This window comes from Trichomycterus rosablanca, chromosome 27 (genome assembly GCF_030014385.1).
Source record: "Trichomycterus rosablanca isolate fTriRos1 chromosome 27, fTriRos1.hap1, whole genome shotgun sequence".
NCBI classification, from domain to species: domain Eukaryota; kingdom Metazoa; phylum Chordata; class Actinopteri; order Siluriformes; family Trichomycteridae; genus Trichomycterus; species Trichomycterus rosablanca.
The window spans coordinates 3543641-3564566 of NC_086014.1; the positions used below are offsets into that span (position 1 = coordinate 3543641).

The following is a 20926-nucleotide window of genomic DNA, read 5'->3' on the forward strand; positions in this document are numbered from 1 at the left end:
TTCACTTATTTTTCGTGTGTTCAGTCGTGCCCAAAAACAGCCCGTCTTAGTGCACCAAGAAAATTGCACGTGTCATAATGCTAGACCTCCTGTTAGTATGATTTCTTGGTGGGAATGTTTCCTTCCAGGATGACTATGCCTATACACAGTGCTTGAGGGGTCACTGAGTGGTTAAATGGGTATAAAATATGATGTAAAGTTATATTTTATAGCCTCACAGTCAACAGATCCCAACCCAAGTGATCTCGCTGATAAAACAATGAGTTATTGAGCGAATTAACGGAACAAAGACCTTTGTGTTGTTTATCTGATACCTGGTTAATCAGTAGCATCTCCAGTAGTTACCAAACCCTGCACATGATGGTGAAATAACATCGTCACACACCCAGGAAAAGCTTTAAGCTTTTAGTTGCTTTAGCATTGGAAGAAATCTCAAGTGTTTTTCATTAGAAAGGTTGAAAAAAAGCACCCGCGAAAGAACTAAATCAAATGTTAAGCCTATTTCGAACACATTTGTTTGTACTTGAATTTGAACTACATGACAGCCTCTGAGAGATTAACCGTTGACTAATTGGCCTCCCAAAGTGTCCCAGTGCTGCTATTTCTGGTGTTTCTTTTGGAAATTAAACCAGGGTGACCATGAAATACACCGCTCAGGCATAACATTATGACCACCTTCCTAATATTGTGTTGGTCCCCCTTCTGCTGCCAAAACAGCCCTGACCCGTCGAGGCATGGAGACACCTGACACCTTTCTATCAGAACCAGCATTAACGTCTTCAGCTATCCGAGCTACAGGAGCTCGTCTGTTGGATCGGACCACACGGACCAGCCTTCGCTCCCCACGTGCATCGATGAGAGAAGAAGTGTGAGAAGATTGTAACCTGGATCCCGGCTGGGCTGGGCTGGGCTGGGCTGGCGTGATTAATTACAAAGTGTGATTGTTTCCAGATTTGTTGTAAATCATCTTCTCAGATTTGAACTGGCTTGTTTAATCAGTAATGAAATGCTGGTGTCGTTACACTTGTTGCGCTGGAAACTTTTTGATGTTTCAGTAGTCTAGACCTGTGCTGTTTGACTTGTGGCTCCTGTGTCAATATTTAAAGGAGTCGTAATTATGTCTTGTAGCTTTGGGGCAGAAATACCTAATAGAAGTGAAATAAGTGGCTATATGAGGGATTTGCACACGTGACCCAAGTTCCTTTCGTCATGCAAATCTTCCGGTTTTGTCTGACTGCCGTCTGGTCGAGTTTTCCTAACGCTCGTTGGGAGTCAGTTTGTAACACCTGGACGGCTTTTTGTCTTTTTGTAACTACTAAAGTAAATATCACTTTCAGACCGAGTCCTATTTTTATTTTCACCCTATAAAATCTTTCAGTTCCTCAGCCGCTGATGTGTGTATAAAGTGTCAGAAAAAATAATCTCACATATTAATGTATAACATTAACGGGGTAAAAACTAATCAAAAAGATCTTGCTTAAATTAAAATCATGTCATGATTCTACACCTTAAAACCACCTTCTTGTTTCTACAATGCTTTATCAGCTCCACTTACCATATAGGAGCACTTTGTAGTTCTACAATTACTGACTGTAGTCCATCTGTTTCTCTGCATACTTTGCTGTTCTTCAATGGTCAGGACCCCCACAGAGCAGGTATTATTTAGGTGGTGGATCATTCTCAGCACTGCAGTCACACTGACATGGTGGTGGTGTGTTAGTGTGTGTTGTGCTGGTATGAGTGGATCAGACACAGCAGCGCTGCTGGAGTTTTTAATCACCTCACTATCACTGCTGAACTGAGAATAGTCCACCAACCAAAAATTTATATCCAGCCAACAGCGCCCAGTGGGCAGAATCCTGTGACCACTGATGAAGGTCTAGAAGATGACCGACTCAAACAGCAGCAAAAGTGTGGAGTTTGCATGTTCTCCACGTGTCTGTGTGGGTTTCCTCCGGGAGCTCCGGTTTCCTCCCACAGTCCATAGACACGCAAGTGAGGTGAATTGGAGACACTAAATTGTCCATGACTGTGTTTGATATTAAACTTGTGAACTGATGAATCTTGTGTAATGAGTAACTACCGTTCCTGTCATGAAAGAAACCGAGTATGTAAAACATGACGTTAAAATCCTAATAAATAAATAAATAAATACAGAGCTCTGTGCAGGCCACTGGAGTTTCTTCACAACAATCTGGTAATTTCTGGATTCTCTCATCTAACCAAGCATATAAATAAGCAATAAAACGCTTTATTAACCGCATATGCATCAGGTCTGATATTCAGAACAAGTCTGTTGAACTGAAAACCGCTGAGAGAATTGATCTTGGCTTTAGTTCACTGGTGATCCATGAAGCTTGTTTGGAGTTTTCTTGCGCTCTCAACTTCTCGGCTAGTGAAAATGTCAAGCGTATAGAGTTCTGGTGAGAAAGTTCCGGTCCTTTTAGCACTAATGTTAGTCCAGCGTCAATGAGCTTGAATGCATTCAGTGGTAACAGGAGCCACCTGCTACACAGAACCATCTACACTATGTGGCCAAAAGTATATGGACACCTGATTAAAAAGGCTTCTCACAAGATTTCAAAGTATGTCTGTGGGAATTATTGCCCATTTAGTCAATCAGTTTTACATTTACATTTTTGGCATTTAGCCAGAGTGACTTACAGTAGTGTGACCGTATACAGGTACACAAGGTACCAAGTTTAATGAATTGTCGGAACCACTGCATTTAGTGCTTCCTGCAACCTTCCTGTGCCAACACAACCGTCTTCTCCTACAATGCTTGAACAGACCCGAGATTACAGACCAGCGCTCTGTGCCCGTATGTTCTGCCGAATTAATCATAAGACAGAAACAGTACTCAGTTCTCAGTTTTTTAGCGGTACCTGAACAGTTTTGGGGAAAGCCTGTCGTCGTGGGCAGCTTTATTTTTCTCCCACGGGAAATTAAAAGCAAATCCGTAGCTGTGGCAGCCCGGTAGTACTTTCGCTCAGGCTGTCATTGAGCTTAGCCTTAAATCCCATGGTGTACGTATCTCACAGCATTAGTGCTTGATCCACAGTTTGGTCAGAAATGTGATCGCTGTGGTGTTGCTGCTGGCTTTACGCTTGGTGTTAGCGCTGTTGTTTTAGTAATACCTTCGTTTTGGGCTTAACAGTCTGAAAAGCCCATGTCAATGTAAAGCTTGCTTGACTGTGCACAGTGTCATAAGTGTTCCAGCTGTTCATTCATTACGTTTCATTTGCGGCTTCACCAGGAAACGCCCTGGACAAGGTGTGGCGTATATATTTGATGCTCTTGTCCACTTTTTTCCCAATTTAGTGTAGCCAGTCCGTCTTTGCTGAGGACCCCGTTGGTGTCCAGGGAGGGTGTATACTCCCCTGACACATGCACAGTCCACCAGTCCCTTCTTATTCTCCCATCTTTCGGTGGATTTGTGGGTGAAGTCGGTTTCACACACGGTGAGCTACGCCCTGATCTCTGCGCTGTCCCACTTTCTGTACAGGCATCCTGGGCAGCCGAGGTCCTTACACAGCGCCTAGTAGGTAGAACAGCTAAGATTGAAACTCAGGGACCTCAGAGTCCCAGTCACCTGGGCTGCCTCCTGGGCTGTATGTATATATTTAAACCAGCAGACTTTCTAAGAACCCACAACATCCTGCTATATAAAAAGAACAGTTGCACCAACAATAGGCCATCAGTGCCTGACCTTAAAGCAGGTTAACAGTGCGTCAGTTTAGCTTCTGATAGCATTGTGTGTTTACTTATGTGCAAAGGAATGCAACGGCCCAATTCCAGTTCCCAGTGTGGTATGGTTAGAGTACAGTGGTGATAAGAAAATCATGTGGGCGGTGCACATAATAAATATACCTTATCTCATCAGTACAGTTTAGCAAACACTGCATGGCTGTGTGGCACAGAACTCGTTTTAAACGTGGGAGTCAGTATTAACCTAAATATCTGTATGAACAACATCTGTATGTATAACCTCACACAGCCATACGGCTTGACCTCATACATCCCAGCTTGTACAGCGAGGCCTTTTAAGTGAAAGAAGAACACACTTTTAGCCTAGCATGTGCTAGTGAAACATCAGAAAATGGCACCGATTAAAGCGTGTGGCGTCACTAATTAATGATTCGGTGGTGGTGATGCCTTTTATCACTTTTATCCAGGCGTAGAATATTAACCTCTATACCAGGATGGGGAGAGCGGAAGCCTAGTGGGCTATCAACTGAAAGGTTGAGAGTTTGAATCCCAACTCTGCCATACAGCCACTGTTGGGCCCTTGAGCAAGGATGTTAACCTTCTCTGCTCCAGTGCAATGGCTGACCCTGCGCTCTGACCCCAGCTTCCAAACAAGCTGGAATATGTGAAGAAAGAATTTGGTTGTACTGTACATGTGTATATATTTATATACTGTATGACAAATAAAGCCATTCTGTTCTAAAGTACCGAGAGCTGCCCACCATTCCCAACCCCCATTCTACTTCTGACATTTGTATACAATTGTATACTTACTATTTTTGTTGTGTAGCCAAAAATATGTTATATAAAATATCGCCTATTATTATTATAGAGATATTAGATGAATGAACATTTGGATCTGTCAGCGAATCCCAGGTCTTTAACAGAGGAGACTCTTCTGGGTTTTTTGTGACGTTCTGTCGTTAAGTGGTTAAGCTCATTTATTTAACGTGTAAGATGAGATCGCTGCTTGATTGATATCTTTAGTTTGAAGGTTTTAATTCATTCCAGCGTTGTCTGCCAAACTCAACACATGAACTTTCTCTTTCTGCACCAGGCTGTTTTTTTGTGGACAGTGTGTGTGTGGTGGGGGGTCTGTTTTTTCAGTTCTTTGAAAACGAAAGTACTGTCAGCTTTAAAAATCCAATATGTTTCTAACTTTACTCCTTATAAAAAGTTATAAATTGACTACATATGAAATGATCTAATCAGCCAGTCCTGTACCAGCAATGCTTAAAATCATAGAAATGTGATCTAGGCGACACGGTGGCTCGGTCCTGGGTTCGATTTCTTTCTGTGTGGAGTTTGCATGTTCTCCCCGTGTCTGTGTGGGTTTCCTCCCACAGTCCAAAGACATACAAGTGAGGTGAATTGGATATACAAAATCATCCATGACTGTGCTTGACTGATTGACTGTACATTAAACCCTAATGAATAAATAAAATGAATTGAAATGTGATCTAAATCACCCAAACATGGGTCGCAGAGCAAAATAATAGTAATTAAATAAACAAATTCTAACAGGCACATAAACACAAAATGAACTTGTTAATGTATGCCCCCCTGTAAACCACAGTGGGACCAGATGATTCGCATATGCACTCGTCAAAGTGTAGGTGACAAAATGCATACGGCTGCTGCCCACGTGTCGGAGGGAGTGTGGGTTAGCTTTGTTCTCCTCAATCAGAGTGGTGGTCGGCATTGGTGATGACCCTAAATGACCTAGACATGGTGGTTAGTGCAAGATGGATTTTCCCACCCACTGTTTATAAGTTCACAAAGAACAGTGAAGAAAACAGAAAACGTCCAGTGACGGACAGTTCGCTTCGTAACTCTTATTGGACTAACAAGCACGACTGATGCTCGTCAGGTGTGGATCACTGTGGAACGATTTTGTTTTACAGAAATGATGTGGATGTTTTGCATCATGGTAATTGGTTACATGGTTACGTGAGCTTTGTTACTGATTAAAAGAAAATTGGCCGTGTGTGTGTGTCTGTGTATCGATCACGTGAAAATGAACACCAGTACTCCAGCCCCTCTCACCCACTGAAACCCAGTTTTATTGAATCTAGATTTAAATGTAGGCCATGGTGACATTTTTACAGTTCCTTCATTTTCTTCACTTTACTTCAGTTTCTTCACTGCTTCTAAGAATCTGACCTCAATGAGCTTAACGTCATCAGTAGTGTGTTGAGTCAGCGTCCTGAACCAGCATGTTGTGGTCTGTTGTACAACACCAGTCATTAAGAATACACATTCATTTTCCCACAATGTTTTATTTCCTTTCGCAGTTGATTTAAACTGCAGTGCTACTTTAAAAATGCTATTCTGAGTTTTAATTCAGTTTGGTTTCTATTCGAGGACCGTGGCGTTTCTGTATTACATCTCTGATGGATTTTTTGCAGGATTTTGTAATAATGATGCGGTGATGATATGCTCAGCAAACCACTACATAGAAATATGGATTATGCTGCATCTCTCACATCTGGCTGTGATGTTTTAGGAAAAATCCCTCTGGATTTAGAGCATATGAGGGATTAAGATGAATCGATGTAGTTTCATAAAGAAGCCTTTCGTCCTGGTTTACTAAAAATCCACCTTCCTCTCTACAGCCGGCATTTGTTACTGATCAAACGTTCCCAAACCTCAGTAGTACATTAAAACCACCTCCTTGTTTCTACACACATTGTCCATGTTATCAGCTCCACTTACCATTTTATCAGCACTTTGTAGTTCTACAATTACTGACTGTAGTCCATCTGTTTCTCTACATGCATTGTTAGCACCATTTCACCCTGTTCTTTAATGGTCAGGACCCCCACAGGACCACCACAGAGCAGGTATTATTTAGGTGGTGGATCATTCTCAGCACTGCAGTGACACTGACATGGTGGTGGTGTGTTAGTGTGTGTTGTGCTGGTATGCTGATGGAGTTTTTAAACACCTCACTGTCACTGCTGGACTGAGAATAGTCCACCAACCGAAAATATCCAGCCAACAGCGTCCTGTGGGCAGCGTCCTGTGACCACTGATGAAGATCTAGAAGATGACCGACTCAAACAGCAGCAATAGACGAGCGATCGTCTCTGACTTTACATCTACAAGGTGGACCGACTAGGTAGGAGTGTCTAATAGAGTGGACAGTGAGTGGACACGGTATTTAAAAACTCCATCATGTATCACTGTTCTGTGGCTTTATGAGTGATTTATTAAATGTCCAGCAGTTTAAAGTAAAGCCTGACTTTTAGAGAATGCTGATGTAGCCTTAAGTTGTTCCTAAAGTGATGGCTGTCATGTGAAAGGGCAATAAAATGAGTCCAAAAAGGAAGCTTTGCATTCACCACACCTTAGACGTGTAGATAATACATGAGAACCTGAGAACATGAAAACTGTGAACAATACAGTGTCAATTTATGACCAAATTCTATATCGATTACTTGTTTTTGCAGTTGCAAGTGTTTAAAATGCCCCCCGTTCACTAGGGCAAAGGCGCAAAGTCACAAATGCCACTGCTCATGATTTTTTTATTTTTTTAATGTTACAAAAAAGATGGATGAAGGTGCAGAGGTCCGTTTTTTTACTCACACTGTGTCACTTGTACAAACACAAAAGCCACAGTGGAATTTGGGGGAAGGAAGTGAAGTGCTGTTTTAAGTGCGTCTGCCCCAGATTAAAAATTCCCACAAAATAAACCTGCAGCTGCTGATACAAACATTTTTCGTCTTTGTCTCTCTGGAGAAAATATGCATTGTTTTTCAGACTGTTTCTTTCTTTTCCTTCCCTGCTTTGCTCCCAATCTAATCCTCTCTAATTTCCTTTAGTTGAAATCATGTGACTGGCACCACTAACACCTCCCACCCCCCAGGCTGTCTACTGTAAGAAATACTTTGCTGTTAGCAGCACGCTTGTTTGATTGTGGTCTTTTTGTTTTGGCATTTTTAAGTTTACAAGGCTTTTAAAAATCATCTAAACATTTTTTATAGGATTTAAGTCAGAAGATTGGCTAGACTAGTAAACTCTTTTCATTTCTATTGCATTGTTAAATGGTCCAGATTTGTTTTTGTTTTTTTGTTTGTTTGCTTTTTGTTGTCGGGCAGCACGGTGGCTCACAGCAAGAAGGTCCCGGGTTCGATCCCCAGGCCAGGCGCTCTGGGTCCTTTCTGTGCGGAGTTTGCATGTTCTCCCCATATCTGCGTGGGTTTCCTCCGGGAGCTGTGTGTGTGTGTGTGTGTGTGTGTGTGTCTGCCCTGCGATGGACTGGTGCCCCGTCCAGGGTGTTACTGTGTTACTTGCGCCCATTAAAAACCTGGGATAGGCTCCACCCCAAACCCCAGTAATCCAAATTATTAAATAAATAAAGCTTCATTTCCACACATGATATGCAGTTGACTGAAAATTCTTTTTAGGAATAATCAACCCCACCCACGCACACACAGACACACACACAGACACACAGAAAAGTGCTTTTATAGATGCTGCAAGTTGTGAAGAAGCAGCCTGCACCCCTCTTACAGGATTAAAGACAAAATGTAAGGGTCTGTTGTGACCAAAGTTGATTTTTTTCCCTCAAATTGTAATTAACGTTTTTGCTCTTATTAAACAAAAATGGCCAAATGTGCCACATGACTATGAAGCAGTGAGTAGGATCTATAACCACCTCCGGTATCATTATTGATCAGATGAAGATTTTTGCATTTCTAATCCGGTGCCTCTGTTTTTGTCCTGCAGACCTGAAGAAAACTCTGGCTGTACTGCTGGACAGCATCATGCTGAGACTAGCCAAGCTGGAATCCAAAGTGGACACCATCATCTACAATGGTTCAGCTACCAACCTGACCAACAGCACTGTTGCTACAGTGCCCAGTTCTGCCAATGCTGAGAAGGTCAACGTGGCAGGTACGTCCGGATGGCTGAATATCACATGTTTAAGGTGGTGAACTTGTTTACAGCTGATCGGTTTTTGTTATTAAGGGATATAATGAGGTTCTGGGTCACTTTTGTCTAAAACGGCACTTTTTACAAGACAGAAAGTCATCGCGTAGAAAAGAGGAGGAATTTTAGAGATGTACGTCTTAGGAAAGGGCACAGTAAAGGTGTTAAAAGTAAAGGTCAGAACAATTATATATGCCAGCTGATTACGTAAATGGCATTAAGTGGAACAGCAGTTCGCCTAAACCACCATCGTCAACATGCTCAGCTAATCACATTGTTACCGTTCTACATCTATTCAACAGCCACATTTAATACGCTACTCTGTTTATTATAAAATATTGTTTAATATAAAGTATTATGACAATGGCCCTGCTAAATTTATGGGAAAATGTGCTTAATTTCCCCCCCCCCCCCCATCTTGAACACTTTGACTAACCGATTGCTAACTGAATTGCCGTAGGATTGCTAGGACCGCCTTATTACATTTTATACCATACATTTTAAATTTCACAGCATATTACACGGGAAAAGGCTCATTTCAAGGTCCACGATGCGATCCTGTTACATATCTGTTACATAAAAGTGCCCACATGGGAACAGTCATGATATAAGAAGAAGGGCGTTCCCCAAACAGTTGGAACACAATTAAAAGGAGATTATTTGTATTATGTAATTGATTATATATGTACATGTGTGAGCCATGGGTGTTGCTGAAACACCTGTTCATTAGAAGTGGCGTCCACATACTTTCGGCCATGTAGCATAGCTAGCCAGACAAATAGATGATGAGTCCGATTATTCTTGTGATTCTGAATCTTAAGCTGTGAAAGACAAAAATACATGGACGCTTCATCAGTGCTGACAGACATTCACGAAAGTGTGTTGGTTCTATGCTTTGTCGATCATGTGACCCTCTTTCGGACTCTCCTTAGAGACCACAGAGCAAGAATGTGAACGTGTATGAGTGCATCATTGTGCTTTATATATCTCACCGAGTCATGGGTGAACCAAGTGACTATACCAAGTGGACCAAGAGCACCTTAGCAGCGTTCTTTCACTAATAAGATAAGAAATCAGAATAACGGAAGTTTTTAATGTTTATGTCTACTATAAAATCATCAGGTCATTAAACAAGACATCCACAGATCAGCCACAACATTAAAACCACCTCCTAGTTTCTACACTCACTGTTTATCAGCTCCACTTACCATATAGAAGCACTTTGTAGTTCTACAATTACTGACTGTAGTCCATCTGTTTCTCTACATGCTTTTTTAACCTGCTTTCACCCTGTTCTTCAATGGTCAGGACTCTCCCAGGACCACTACAGAGCAGGTATTATTTAGGTGGTGGATCATTCTACACTGCAGTGACACTGACATGGTGGTGGTGTGTTAGTGTGTGTTGTGCTGGTATGAGTGGATCAGAAACAGCAGCGCTGCTGGAGTTTGTAAATACCGTGTCCACTCACTGTCCACTCTATTAGACACTCCTACCTAGTTGGTCCACCTTGTAGATGTAAAGTCAGAGACGATCGCTCATCTATTGCTGCTGTTTGGCAGGATGTGTGTTGGTAATTTAGAGAGACTCTGCCATCGAGACGACGTTCTGTCCTGGAACGTCCGTGGAACGGCCGGCCCTCGTTCTGCTAACATTACAGCCTGCCTGCAGTCCAAGTCCAGATCTGTCTCCTGCTGAACAGCGTAAGTCTCATATCAAGAAAGAATGAGTAGAATTTAGTGTCCTCAGTTCCCAAACCATTAAAGTCTTGGTAAGAGGAAAGGTGATGGAACACAGCGCTAACCACGCCTCTGTCTGTTGAAGGAATTAAATTCTACATTTATTTATTTTGTTGATTAATGAAAACATGGGAAATCGTTTCTTGGATCAAAAGAATGAATGAATCTGAGATTCTTATTTATATTGCATTACACACAGTGTCCCAATTTTTTTTGGAAATGGGGCTTGTATTTGGTGAGAAAATGTCATAGTAAGAACATCATAGCAACAGTCACAATGTAACGGTGCTGCATCCCAAACCACATCCGTCCATATTAATAGCACCTATTCAGCACCTTTATTTTAAGAGTGTAGACTCATGCAAGAATCGAACGTGATAAGTGGGCGAGAAACGTGATTCATGTAGGTTTGGACTTTTATCACCAGCCTCGTGCCGCTATTGGCCCAGATGGGACTGGCCAGACACCAGACCGCCAGGCTTTAACAGGGCTCCCTTTACCCTTCGTCTTTCTCTTTCACTATCTGTGCTGTCTATCTGCCAGGGAAGACTGGCAGAGGCTGCGTGCCCGCTTTTGTGTCTGCCGTGTCCCTATTCTCTGGACGTGCTGGAATCTACCCTGAGCATCGGAGACAGAAGAAAAGGAACAGGAACCGTAGAAAGAGAAAATACAAGGCAGAAAAGAAAAGGAGCTAGACAGAGGAGGTCTGGGAGGGTTGTGTGTATGTATGTGATGTGTAGACGTTTATACACTACTGTTATTTAAATCCACACTGGTGTTCATGTTCTCTATATTGAAATACTCCTGTAGTGAAAAATCAGAACACTGACCTTTACTCCACATTATTGCACCGCTAGTGCAAACACAGCAGTGGACTCCTGTTACTCAGATACTTTCACCCATCACACCAGTTGTTCATGAACTTTCGGTCAGCATGTGCTTTAATGGATAAAAATCGTCTGACCAAAGTACAGAGGCGTAGGCCGCACCTCTGTGTAAAACCCCCACGCTGTGTACTGAACATATCAGCCATATCAGTTCTGATTCATTGACATTTGACATATATTAGATATGTGAGGGTTCCGTTGGGTTGGTGTGATGGTGTGTTCAGGTCTGGGTGCTGCTGGATGTTTGATGACTGTGATCAGAGTGAGCTCCAATTATACATGAATGGAGGGAAACTTGCTCCTTTGATCTGTAAGCTTTGATGTTCCCCTACAGTAGACTCAAGCTGTGCAGTCGAGGGCAGAACTCTCAGTTGGGAAGTTCTGAGCTGCCTGTTAAACCAGGGGGCAGGTGGTAGAAGCACACTGATCAGCCATAACATTAAAACCACCTCCTTGTTTCTACACACACTGTCCATTTTATCAGCTCTACTTACCGTATAGAAGCACTTTGTAGTTCTACAATTACTGACTGTAGTCCATCTGCTTCTCTGCATGCTTTGTTAGCTCCCTTTCACCCTGTTCTTCAGTGGTCAGGACCCCCACAGGACCACCACAGAGCAGGTATTATTTAGGTGGTGGATCATTCTCAGCACTGCAGTGACACTGACATGGTGGTGGTGTGTTAGTGTGTGTTGTGCTGGTATGAGTGGATCAGACACAGCAGTGCTGCTGGAGTTTTTAAACATCTCACTGTCACTGCTGGACTGAGAATAGTCCACCAACCAAAAATATCCAGCCAACAGCACGCCGTGGGCAGCGTCCTGTGACCACTGATGAAGGTCTAGAAGATGACCGACTCAAACAGCAGCGATAGATGAGCGATCGTCTCTGACTTTACATCTACAAGGTGGTCTAATAGAGTGGACAGTGAGTGGACACGGTATTTAAAAACACAGCGCTGCTGTGTCTAAACAGTGATGCTTGTACGGACGTTTTCCAGGCGAAACTCAGAGTGAGCCAGATGTAAAACGAGGGGAGAAAAACACTCCACTGTACTGTATATTCAGATTACTGTTACATAATCGATTCGTTTGCAGCTGTTTCTGTGTGTGTGTGTGTGTGTGTGTGTGTGTGTGTGTGTTGCCATTGTGTACACACAAAACTTTTGCCCCAAGGTATTTTTACAATTCACATCAGCAGTCATTCAAAAACTAATCAACACACGTGTTCTAACAAACACACACTAACAAACACACGCCTTAACAAACACATACACACACAAACACACACACACACACATGCTCTAACAAACACACACGCCTTAACAAACACATACACACACACTAACACACACACACATGCTCTAACAAACACACTAACAGACACACACTAACAAACATACACACTCTAACACACACACACATGCTCTAACAAACACACACGCTAAGAAACACACACACACACACCCTAACAAACACACACACATGCTCTAACAAACACACACACATGCTCTAACAAACACACACGCTAAGAAACACACACACACGCTCTAACACACACACACACTAATTAACACGCACACTAACACACGCTCTAAAACACACAAACACACACACGCTTTAACAAACACACACACACACACACTTTAACAAACACACACACACACACTCTAACAAACACACACTAACAAACACACAGTAACAAATACACACTAGCAAACACACACACACTAACAAACACACACACTCATGCTCTAACAAACACACACACCTTAACACACACACACACACACACACACTAACAAACACACACACATGCCCTAACAAACACACAGTAACAAATACCCACTAACAAACACACACACACTAACAAACACACACACCTTAACAGACACACACACACACACACACACTAACAAACACACGCTGTAACAAACACACACACTCTAACAAACACACTAACATACACACACTAACACACACACTAACGAACACACACACACTCTAAAAACACACACTAACACATGCTCTAAAAAACACACACATACTAACAAACACACACAAGCCCTAACAAACACACACACACTCTAACAAACACATACACACACACACACACACACACACACACACACAGACACACACACTAACAAACACACACGTCCTAACGAACACTCAAACACACACACTCACAAACACATGCTGTAACAAACTGAGCTGTTATAGTAGAGCTGTTATGTGTTAATATTATTATTACAATCACTATGTAAAAATGAGGGAAGTGTTCAGCATCACATGCATGTCATTATCAGCAGCTGCTCAGTGGAGATGCTTCTGTATGTGGCTACATTACTAATACTGATTAACATTTAGCTCACTAGAGGCCCGGTTTGTTTTTTAGTTCCTGGCACGGCACTGGTGAACCTCTGAGCCTCTGTAGCTTCGGCCCATCTGTCTCAAGGGTCGAGATGTCGTGCTTACTGAGATACGTTTCTGCTGAACCCCGTTCTATAGATCTATCGTAGCCTGCGGTCGGCCTCACCACACAGTCCCGCGGCACATTTCAGGTTATTGGTGTTTCGCACCAGTTTGAGAAAACAGTAGAGACTGAAAATCCTCACCACAGTTAAAGTCACACATTTCATTTTTAAACACGTCTGAGGATTCTACAGCTACAGATATCGATCTGTGTCTGGCTGAAGAAACGTTCCAACGTCGGAGAAACGTTTCAACCATCACTGCTCACACAGTGGTTGGTAATGGCATTCATCACACCGTAGCATTTTGTTTACACATTACCTACTTTCCTTACGAAAGCCCACTTCCCGTTTCGCATTCTCGTCAATTGTGAAACGTTATGCACTTGAACATACCACTGTTTGGGGGGGAGGGGTGTTTGGGTGTTAACCACTTAGAAGTTTTAAGCACTTCTCTTCTTGTTATTTTATATACTTCCAGTTTACAAATCCAGTTTAAACTAGCACACATAAACCTCGTTCTTTTAAATATGAACAGAGTATGCTTGTTCTAGCATGTTAAACAACACAACAAAACAACACAAGGTTTAAACAATATTAACAGGCTCAAGAGGTTTTAATTTCAGTCACATATTAGGGGTCACGACAGCAGATCATTCCGGATCAGATCAAGCCAGATACACTCCTTATTTTAGGGCTTGGGACACTGACATGTGCACCCTCCAATGACTACACTGTTCCACACTACATCAAATTCTTCATCCTGAATAAAAGAGATGTAAATGTTATTGGAGACGATGGTGGTGGTTTTAAAAAGGTTTTTTTTTTTTTCCCTCTAGATCTTCTAAACGGAGCGCAGGAAAAGTGTGAGCTGCCTTCTCTTGATGGCTTCCCGCACTGCGAGGGCAAAATAAAGGTGAGCTCATACAAAATTCACACAATCATACAATACATTGACCTTGGGATAGTCATAGATTTCTCTATGCATAGGCAGCTGCTGTATTATGTATTATTATATAGAATGTGCTAAACTACAGGAAAAATATGTGAGGGTGTACGTGACTTTTTAAACTCTTGTGCTACCAGGTATTTTTTCTCTTTATTTATTTATAATTTTTATATATATTTTTTTAATTTAATTATTTATTAATTTAAAATAGTATTTATTTATATTTTATAATTGTTTTTATTTATTTTATTTTTTGGTATTTTTACTAGATAGTCTTACCCTTTAATTATTTTTATTTATTTTAGTTTAGTTATTTTTATTTTATTTCAATATTTTTTTTATTTTTACTGGGTATTTTACCCTTTATTTATTTAAATTTTTATTTATTTTTATGTATTTATTTCCTCCTGTTCTCTAGTTTTGTTCTCTGTGGTGGTTTTAAGAGGTTCCACATGTCAATCAATACGAATCAGATTCTGTCAGGAAAGTAACTGATGTGTGTGATTCACAATGTAGTACAAACTCTACCCACCGAGCACATCCACGCCCCCGCAGTGCCCGCGACAGACCGACTACCTAACGTCAGTGCTATCAGACGCACCATCTGCTAACACAACGCTCCTGCCTGCAGCGGTTTGACTTCACACAGAGGCTCAAATATTAATGAATTGTTTTCTACAAATCAGCAAAATAGTTCTTTAAACAGATTATTTATATTATGGATCGACAGCTGAGCCTAATCATTTAATGTCAGTGCGTCAAATTATGATCCAGAATCACGAGCTAACCGTAAACGTTTCAGCGGTGGAGGAAATTACAATCAGGAAACACTGGCCATGGACGAATAACCCTCATTCAACATCAAACAATATCTGTCAAGGTTCAGATTGTGACTTTGAATCAGCACAAATGTGAATGTTTATCAGTAGTTGAGTGTTGAGCTGCTCCCACCCAAGATTAGATACAAAATCCTCTCACCAAAAAATTAAAAGCACATTTACCTAAACAAGCTCTGTAACACACACACACACACACACACACACACACTCTCCACACACACACTCCACACAAGTGTCACTGCGTTGGAAATATAATGTGAAACGTCACCACCTGAAATAGACGTGCAGCCAAAAACACTGCAGCTGTTTCAGTTCAGCAAGCGAGCTAGTGTTAGCTAATGATTGGTGATTTTTGTTAGCATTTGGTAGCCAATAACAGGTATATTTCTGTTAGCATTAGGAAGCTAGTGAAATCAGAGCCTGTAAAACCAGAAGGAATTCCGAATGTCAGGTTAGGTGCAGCTAAAATGGCGAGCGAACAGTTGGCTTGTAATCCTATCTGGCAACCCTAATTATACATGCAATTGTGATACTGTAAACCAGCTTCCCCAAACTAGGTTTACTTCATATGATGAGTTACGACTTTAGTCAATTGAATTAAAGATTGTGCTGGCAGAAACATCAAATATTTCAGTTCTCTGGTTGAAACTTGACTTGATTCAGGAACTTTGGGGAGTTTATTTCTGTCCGTTTGAGCCAGCGAGGTCAGCTAATTTATATCCGTCTATCAGTTTCATCAGAGGTGCAAAATCAATAAGTGACATCTGATCCTTGCGGACTCTGATCAATGTGTGCCTCTGTGTAGTATTTATATTAGAAAGTAGCAGCATCAGGGATCGAGCTTCAGGAAATTCAAGGGCAAATCGGGCCAACTTATCCTCTTACATTAAATATTTAGAGCATATGCACTGACCTTTTTGAGGATTAGACCAAAATTAGAGCTTTAGCTGGGCATTATTGAACTATTCAGTGCATTTAGTCTGCGTTCCAGGCTAACAAATCCAGCTCATCATGTGAAAGAGAAAAGTTATTATAGATTAATTCATTTTATTCGCGTTTGTTTTTTCATTAAGTTGGAACTCCAATTCAGTGCATGACTTTATTCTCCATGTAAAATGCATGTCGAAACAGGAACGAGCCTTCCCCAAACTGTTATCAAAAACTTATAGTATAGAAATAATTCTATACTATATTAACTGTTAGCCATGTGTGTGACTGAAACACATCAACTCAACACTTAGAAGGTTTGTTTACATACTTACAGTGTATTTTGATGCTAAAATGTTGGGTAATGGGTGCTTGAGTGATGCAGCGGTACATTTCAGTAGGGTTCGAATCCCCCAGCTGGATACTTTTTTTTGTTTAATAGTTAATAGGCTCATTGATTAAGGGACTAGACTATTAATTGAAAGGCTGTGGGTTCAAGCCCCATGTGCACCAAGCTGCCACTGTTGGATAAAAATTAAGATGAAAATAAAAAATGTCTTTTAATTTTTTTGTTTGTTTATTTAAACTATTGACTGGGTGTAGATTATATTATGCTACTGAGCACTGATGTACAGAACTACTCAATGCCCATAACTGGTGTGACCACACGCTTTAAAAACTGTCCGATTCATAATAGAAACCAGCTCAATGCTGCTTCTGTCGCTCTTCTCTTTAGTGGATGAAAGACATGTGGCGGTCGGATGCGTGCTATGCAAATTATGGAGTGGACGGAACCATGTGCTCTTTTTTCATCTACCTCAGCGAGGTGAGTGTCTATACATAACGCTAAATGCAATTGCTGCTACTCTTCTTTTTCTGTCTACATGACTGGAACACATACAGCGCCTCAGTCCCACTAAACAAACACTATGACAGATTCAAAATATACAGTATATACAAATACATACAGAAAATCTATTGAACTTTATGGACTGACTGCCAATTCTTTCTGTAAGCAGTAACTACTTGTCCTGTCATAAATGTAAGCAAAGTGTGTAAAACATGACGTTAAATTACTAGTACCGGTAAATAAATAGTTTGAGGTAATTAATCTGAGTACAGGGATGAATATCACTCATATCTGTCAATCAAAGCAACACCAGTCAGTCCCTGACCCTGTTAAGACTGGAATCAGACACGGTCTGATTGTTCAATCAGGTTTTTCTTGTTTAAAAAGCTGCTAGCAAATCCTGTAGAATTCCATTCAGACTTTGGATTAGCGTCAGTCACAGGGGATCCGATCACAAACTGATAGAAGGGACAGATTTGCACTTGTGATAGAATAACCCAAGATAGGTTGTTAAAACAGGGCCCCTCCAAACTGTGGGATTATGTGTCTAGAATAGGATTGTAAACCATCTACCCCATGATGTTGCATCAGCAGCAGTTTAAATAAGGAATCTGTTGACCTGGAGAGAGCCTGTGCATGACACCTCCCTGTTAGGCTACTTTATTTCCCAAAGCCGCCTTAATGATGTCGGTTAACAGCTGACCAGTGACTTTGCCACAATGTGTACCCCTAGTTAATTGGTAAATGAATGAGTTTGTTAAGCACAGACAGGTTTTATAATGCAGTTTATTCAGGATCAGAATATGTTTGCACACACAAGGCATTTGTTTCCAGCCATTGTTAGCTCTCTACAATGTACAGACAGAACAATATGAAGACAATGTACACATTTTAATGTCCTAGGCTAAATTTTGCATACAGAAAATTGAAGTATAGCATAAGATAAATAATAAAAATGAAATGACAGTATAATGCAGTATGTGTAAAGTGCAGTGTGGCATGTAAACACCAGATCAGTTATAGTTATTAATACGTTGAGACACGGCAAAACTTTTACTTCTATATTGTTTCATTAATCTTCTTAATCGCAGAGATCTTGGAATACCGTATTTCTTAGCGAGTTTAGTTAGACCGCCGCGCACTTTGCTGCGTTGGGTTCGACTTACCACTTTGTTTACATCGCTTAGAATGTGAAGTAAGTTTTGAGTGAATGTGGAGGTTAGAATCTGGGCTCATTATGTCGTTACTGTACGTTGGACTTAATGAGACGTGCCTCCCTCTAACTATTTTATTTCTGCTATAAGTTTAAGCACTTTGCTTTGTGTACGGAACGCCATAAACACGTGCTGTACTTTGTTTCATATGGAGTCCTTGAGAATTTGATAATATGGACGTAAACCCTGTTTACATTTAGTTCTGTTTTATGTTATTATGCCGTACAGTTTGTTGTTAAAATAAAAGAAGCTTAAATGAGAGTATTAATAAAAATTTTGGAGGAAAATTAATCGTTTAGATTAATCGACTAATCGATAAAATAGTCTATAGATTAATCGATAGAAAGTAGTGGCAGCCCTAATGTTCTTACAGTGCAGCTCATTTCCCAAGGTCTTCTGGAGTTCCACCTGAAAGGGCTTTAAGCGCCACAGCTGGGAACACGTTTATTGGTGGTCGATGACGTGCTGCTCGTAAACACTAAAACTCAACAGTATGTAGGTTTGTGAATGGGCGTGTCCACTTTTGGATAAGACGTTTGCATAAAGAGCGAGTACAGCAGCTCCGCGGCACGCGGCGTCGGTGGCAGGCTCGCGTGGTTGCCATGGCAACGTGAATGCATTTCCATATCAACCATTTCCTCTTTTCATCTGTGTGTTTTGTTTACATTTCCTCTCCACTTCCTGCGCTCGTCTTGATGGCTTCATCTCTCTCACCTAGTCACTCTGTACCTCTCTCGCCCTTTCTCACATGCAGTTTAGTCCAGTCATATGCTGGTAATTTATCATGAAGTGTATGAGTGGCAGTCCCAGTCCTTGGTAGTCTGATACATCAGTTTAACTGTACTTAAATTCAGGCTGTTCTAAGAGAAACCGTTTGTTATAAAGGCGTGGTTACTGAGAGAACACGCTGACGTGGCTGGATTAAAAGATTAGCGCCAGGAAGCAACTGTGACCTAAAACTAAAGAGACAAACAGGGGAAATATTAAAAAATGTCTGAACAATCAAGAGCTGTTGATCATTTCTCCAGCAGACAGAGTTCTTCATCAAATGCAGTGTTAAGGTTCCAAATTCTAAAAAAATGCAGTCTATGTAGAGAGATCACTAGGTTTTCAGACAGACCCTTGATGTTTACATACTAATCCTCTCTCTGCATCTCCTAGTCCCTTTCTGTCTTTTAAAGGGATGTTTAATTGATGCGATGGATGGGGTCACTGGGTCAGAGTATGAAGAATGATGGGTAGTAAAAGCTTGTTTAAGTGGATGCTATAAGCAGCCAAGTGAATGGGCAGGAAGGCATGATGCAGCCATCAGAAACCACACAGTATCTACAGCCGTGTCCAAGATTCAAACATCTGGTTGATGGTATAAGATCATAGAATTTTAAGGTAGTCTAGCTTAGGATAGTAGGTACAGTGTTTGTTGGGTTGAAATGCCTCACCCTTGCTTTCTGTTATCTGACTTACCTGCTGGTCAAGGCACTGAACTGTAACACACACACAACATAAACATCCCCTCTAACCGGATCCTGTTTGCTTGTCACAGGTGGAGAACTGGTGCCCTCGTCTCCCGTGGAGGAACACGAATGTTAACAATGAGGTGGACAAACATGGACAGGTGTGTGATTTTGTGTATTTGTTACATAACACACACACACAAACACACGAACACTCAGTCTAACGTACAGCTTTGGTGCAGTTGGAGATCCGGACGAGTCTGGACGAGTTGTACCGGATGATGTCCCGGCGTGAGGAGTTCCGCTGGATGATGTTAAGGATAAAGAGGATGGAGGAACCTTGGCTCAGCGCTGTGCACTCACTCAGTCTCAAACAGGATCTACACAACCGTAAACGAAAGAAGGTATCGATCTCTCCCCCTTCACACTGATTTTACCCACAAATACTCTTATCTTCATTTAGCGTTCTGGCTGGTCTCTCTTTTTTATAATCTGGTCTCCTTTTTCTTGACTTGCCAGTTATCTGTCTGTCTGTCTGTCTGTCTGTCTGTCTGTCTGTCTATCTGTCTATCTGTCTATCTACACTGATCAGCCATAACATTAAACCCACCTCCTTATTTCTACACTCACTGTCCATTTTATCAGCTCCACTTACCATATAGAAGCACTTTGTAGTAGACTCTCCCAGGACCACCACAGAGCAGGTATTATTTAGGTGGTGGATCATTCTCAGCACTGCAGTGACACTGACATGGTGGTGGTGTGTTAGTGTGTGTTGTGCTGGTATGAGTGGATCAGACACAGCAGCACTGATGGAGCTTTTAAACACCTCACTGTCACTGCTGGACTGAGAATAGTATACCAACCAAAAATATCCAGCCAACAGCGCCCCGTGGGCAGCGTCCTGTGACC

At 41.4% G+C, this 20926-nt stretch overlaps 1 protein-coding gene across 1 annotated transcript in view; it reads left to right on the forward strand.

Annotated features, from left to right (window-relative positions):
* mgat5 (alpha-1,6-mannosylglycoprotein 6-beta-N-acetylglucosaminyltransferase) overlaps positions 1-20926 on the forward strand; it is a 39133-nt gene that overhangs the window by 357 nt on the left and 17850 nt on the right. The window contains exons 2-6 of the mRNA XM_062989470.1: positions 8479-8646; positions 14621-14697; positions 17233-17322; positions 20104-20175; positions 20257-20418. Coding sequence (XP_062845540.1) covers positions 8479-8646; positions 14621-14697; positions 17233-17322; positions 20104-20175; positions 20257-20418 — 569 coding nt within the window. The remainder of the gene's footprint in view (positions 1-8478; positions 8647-14620; positions 14698-17232; positions 17323-20103; positions 20176-20256; positions 20419-20926) is intronic.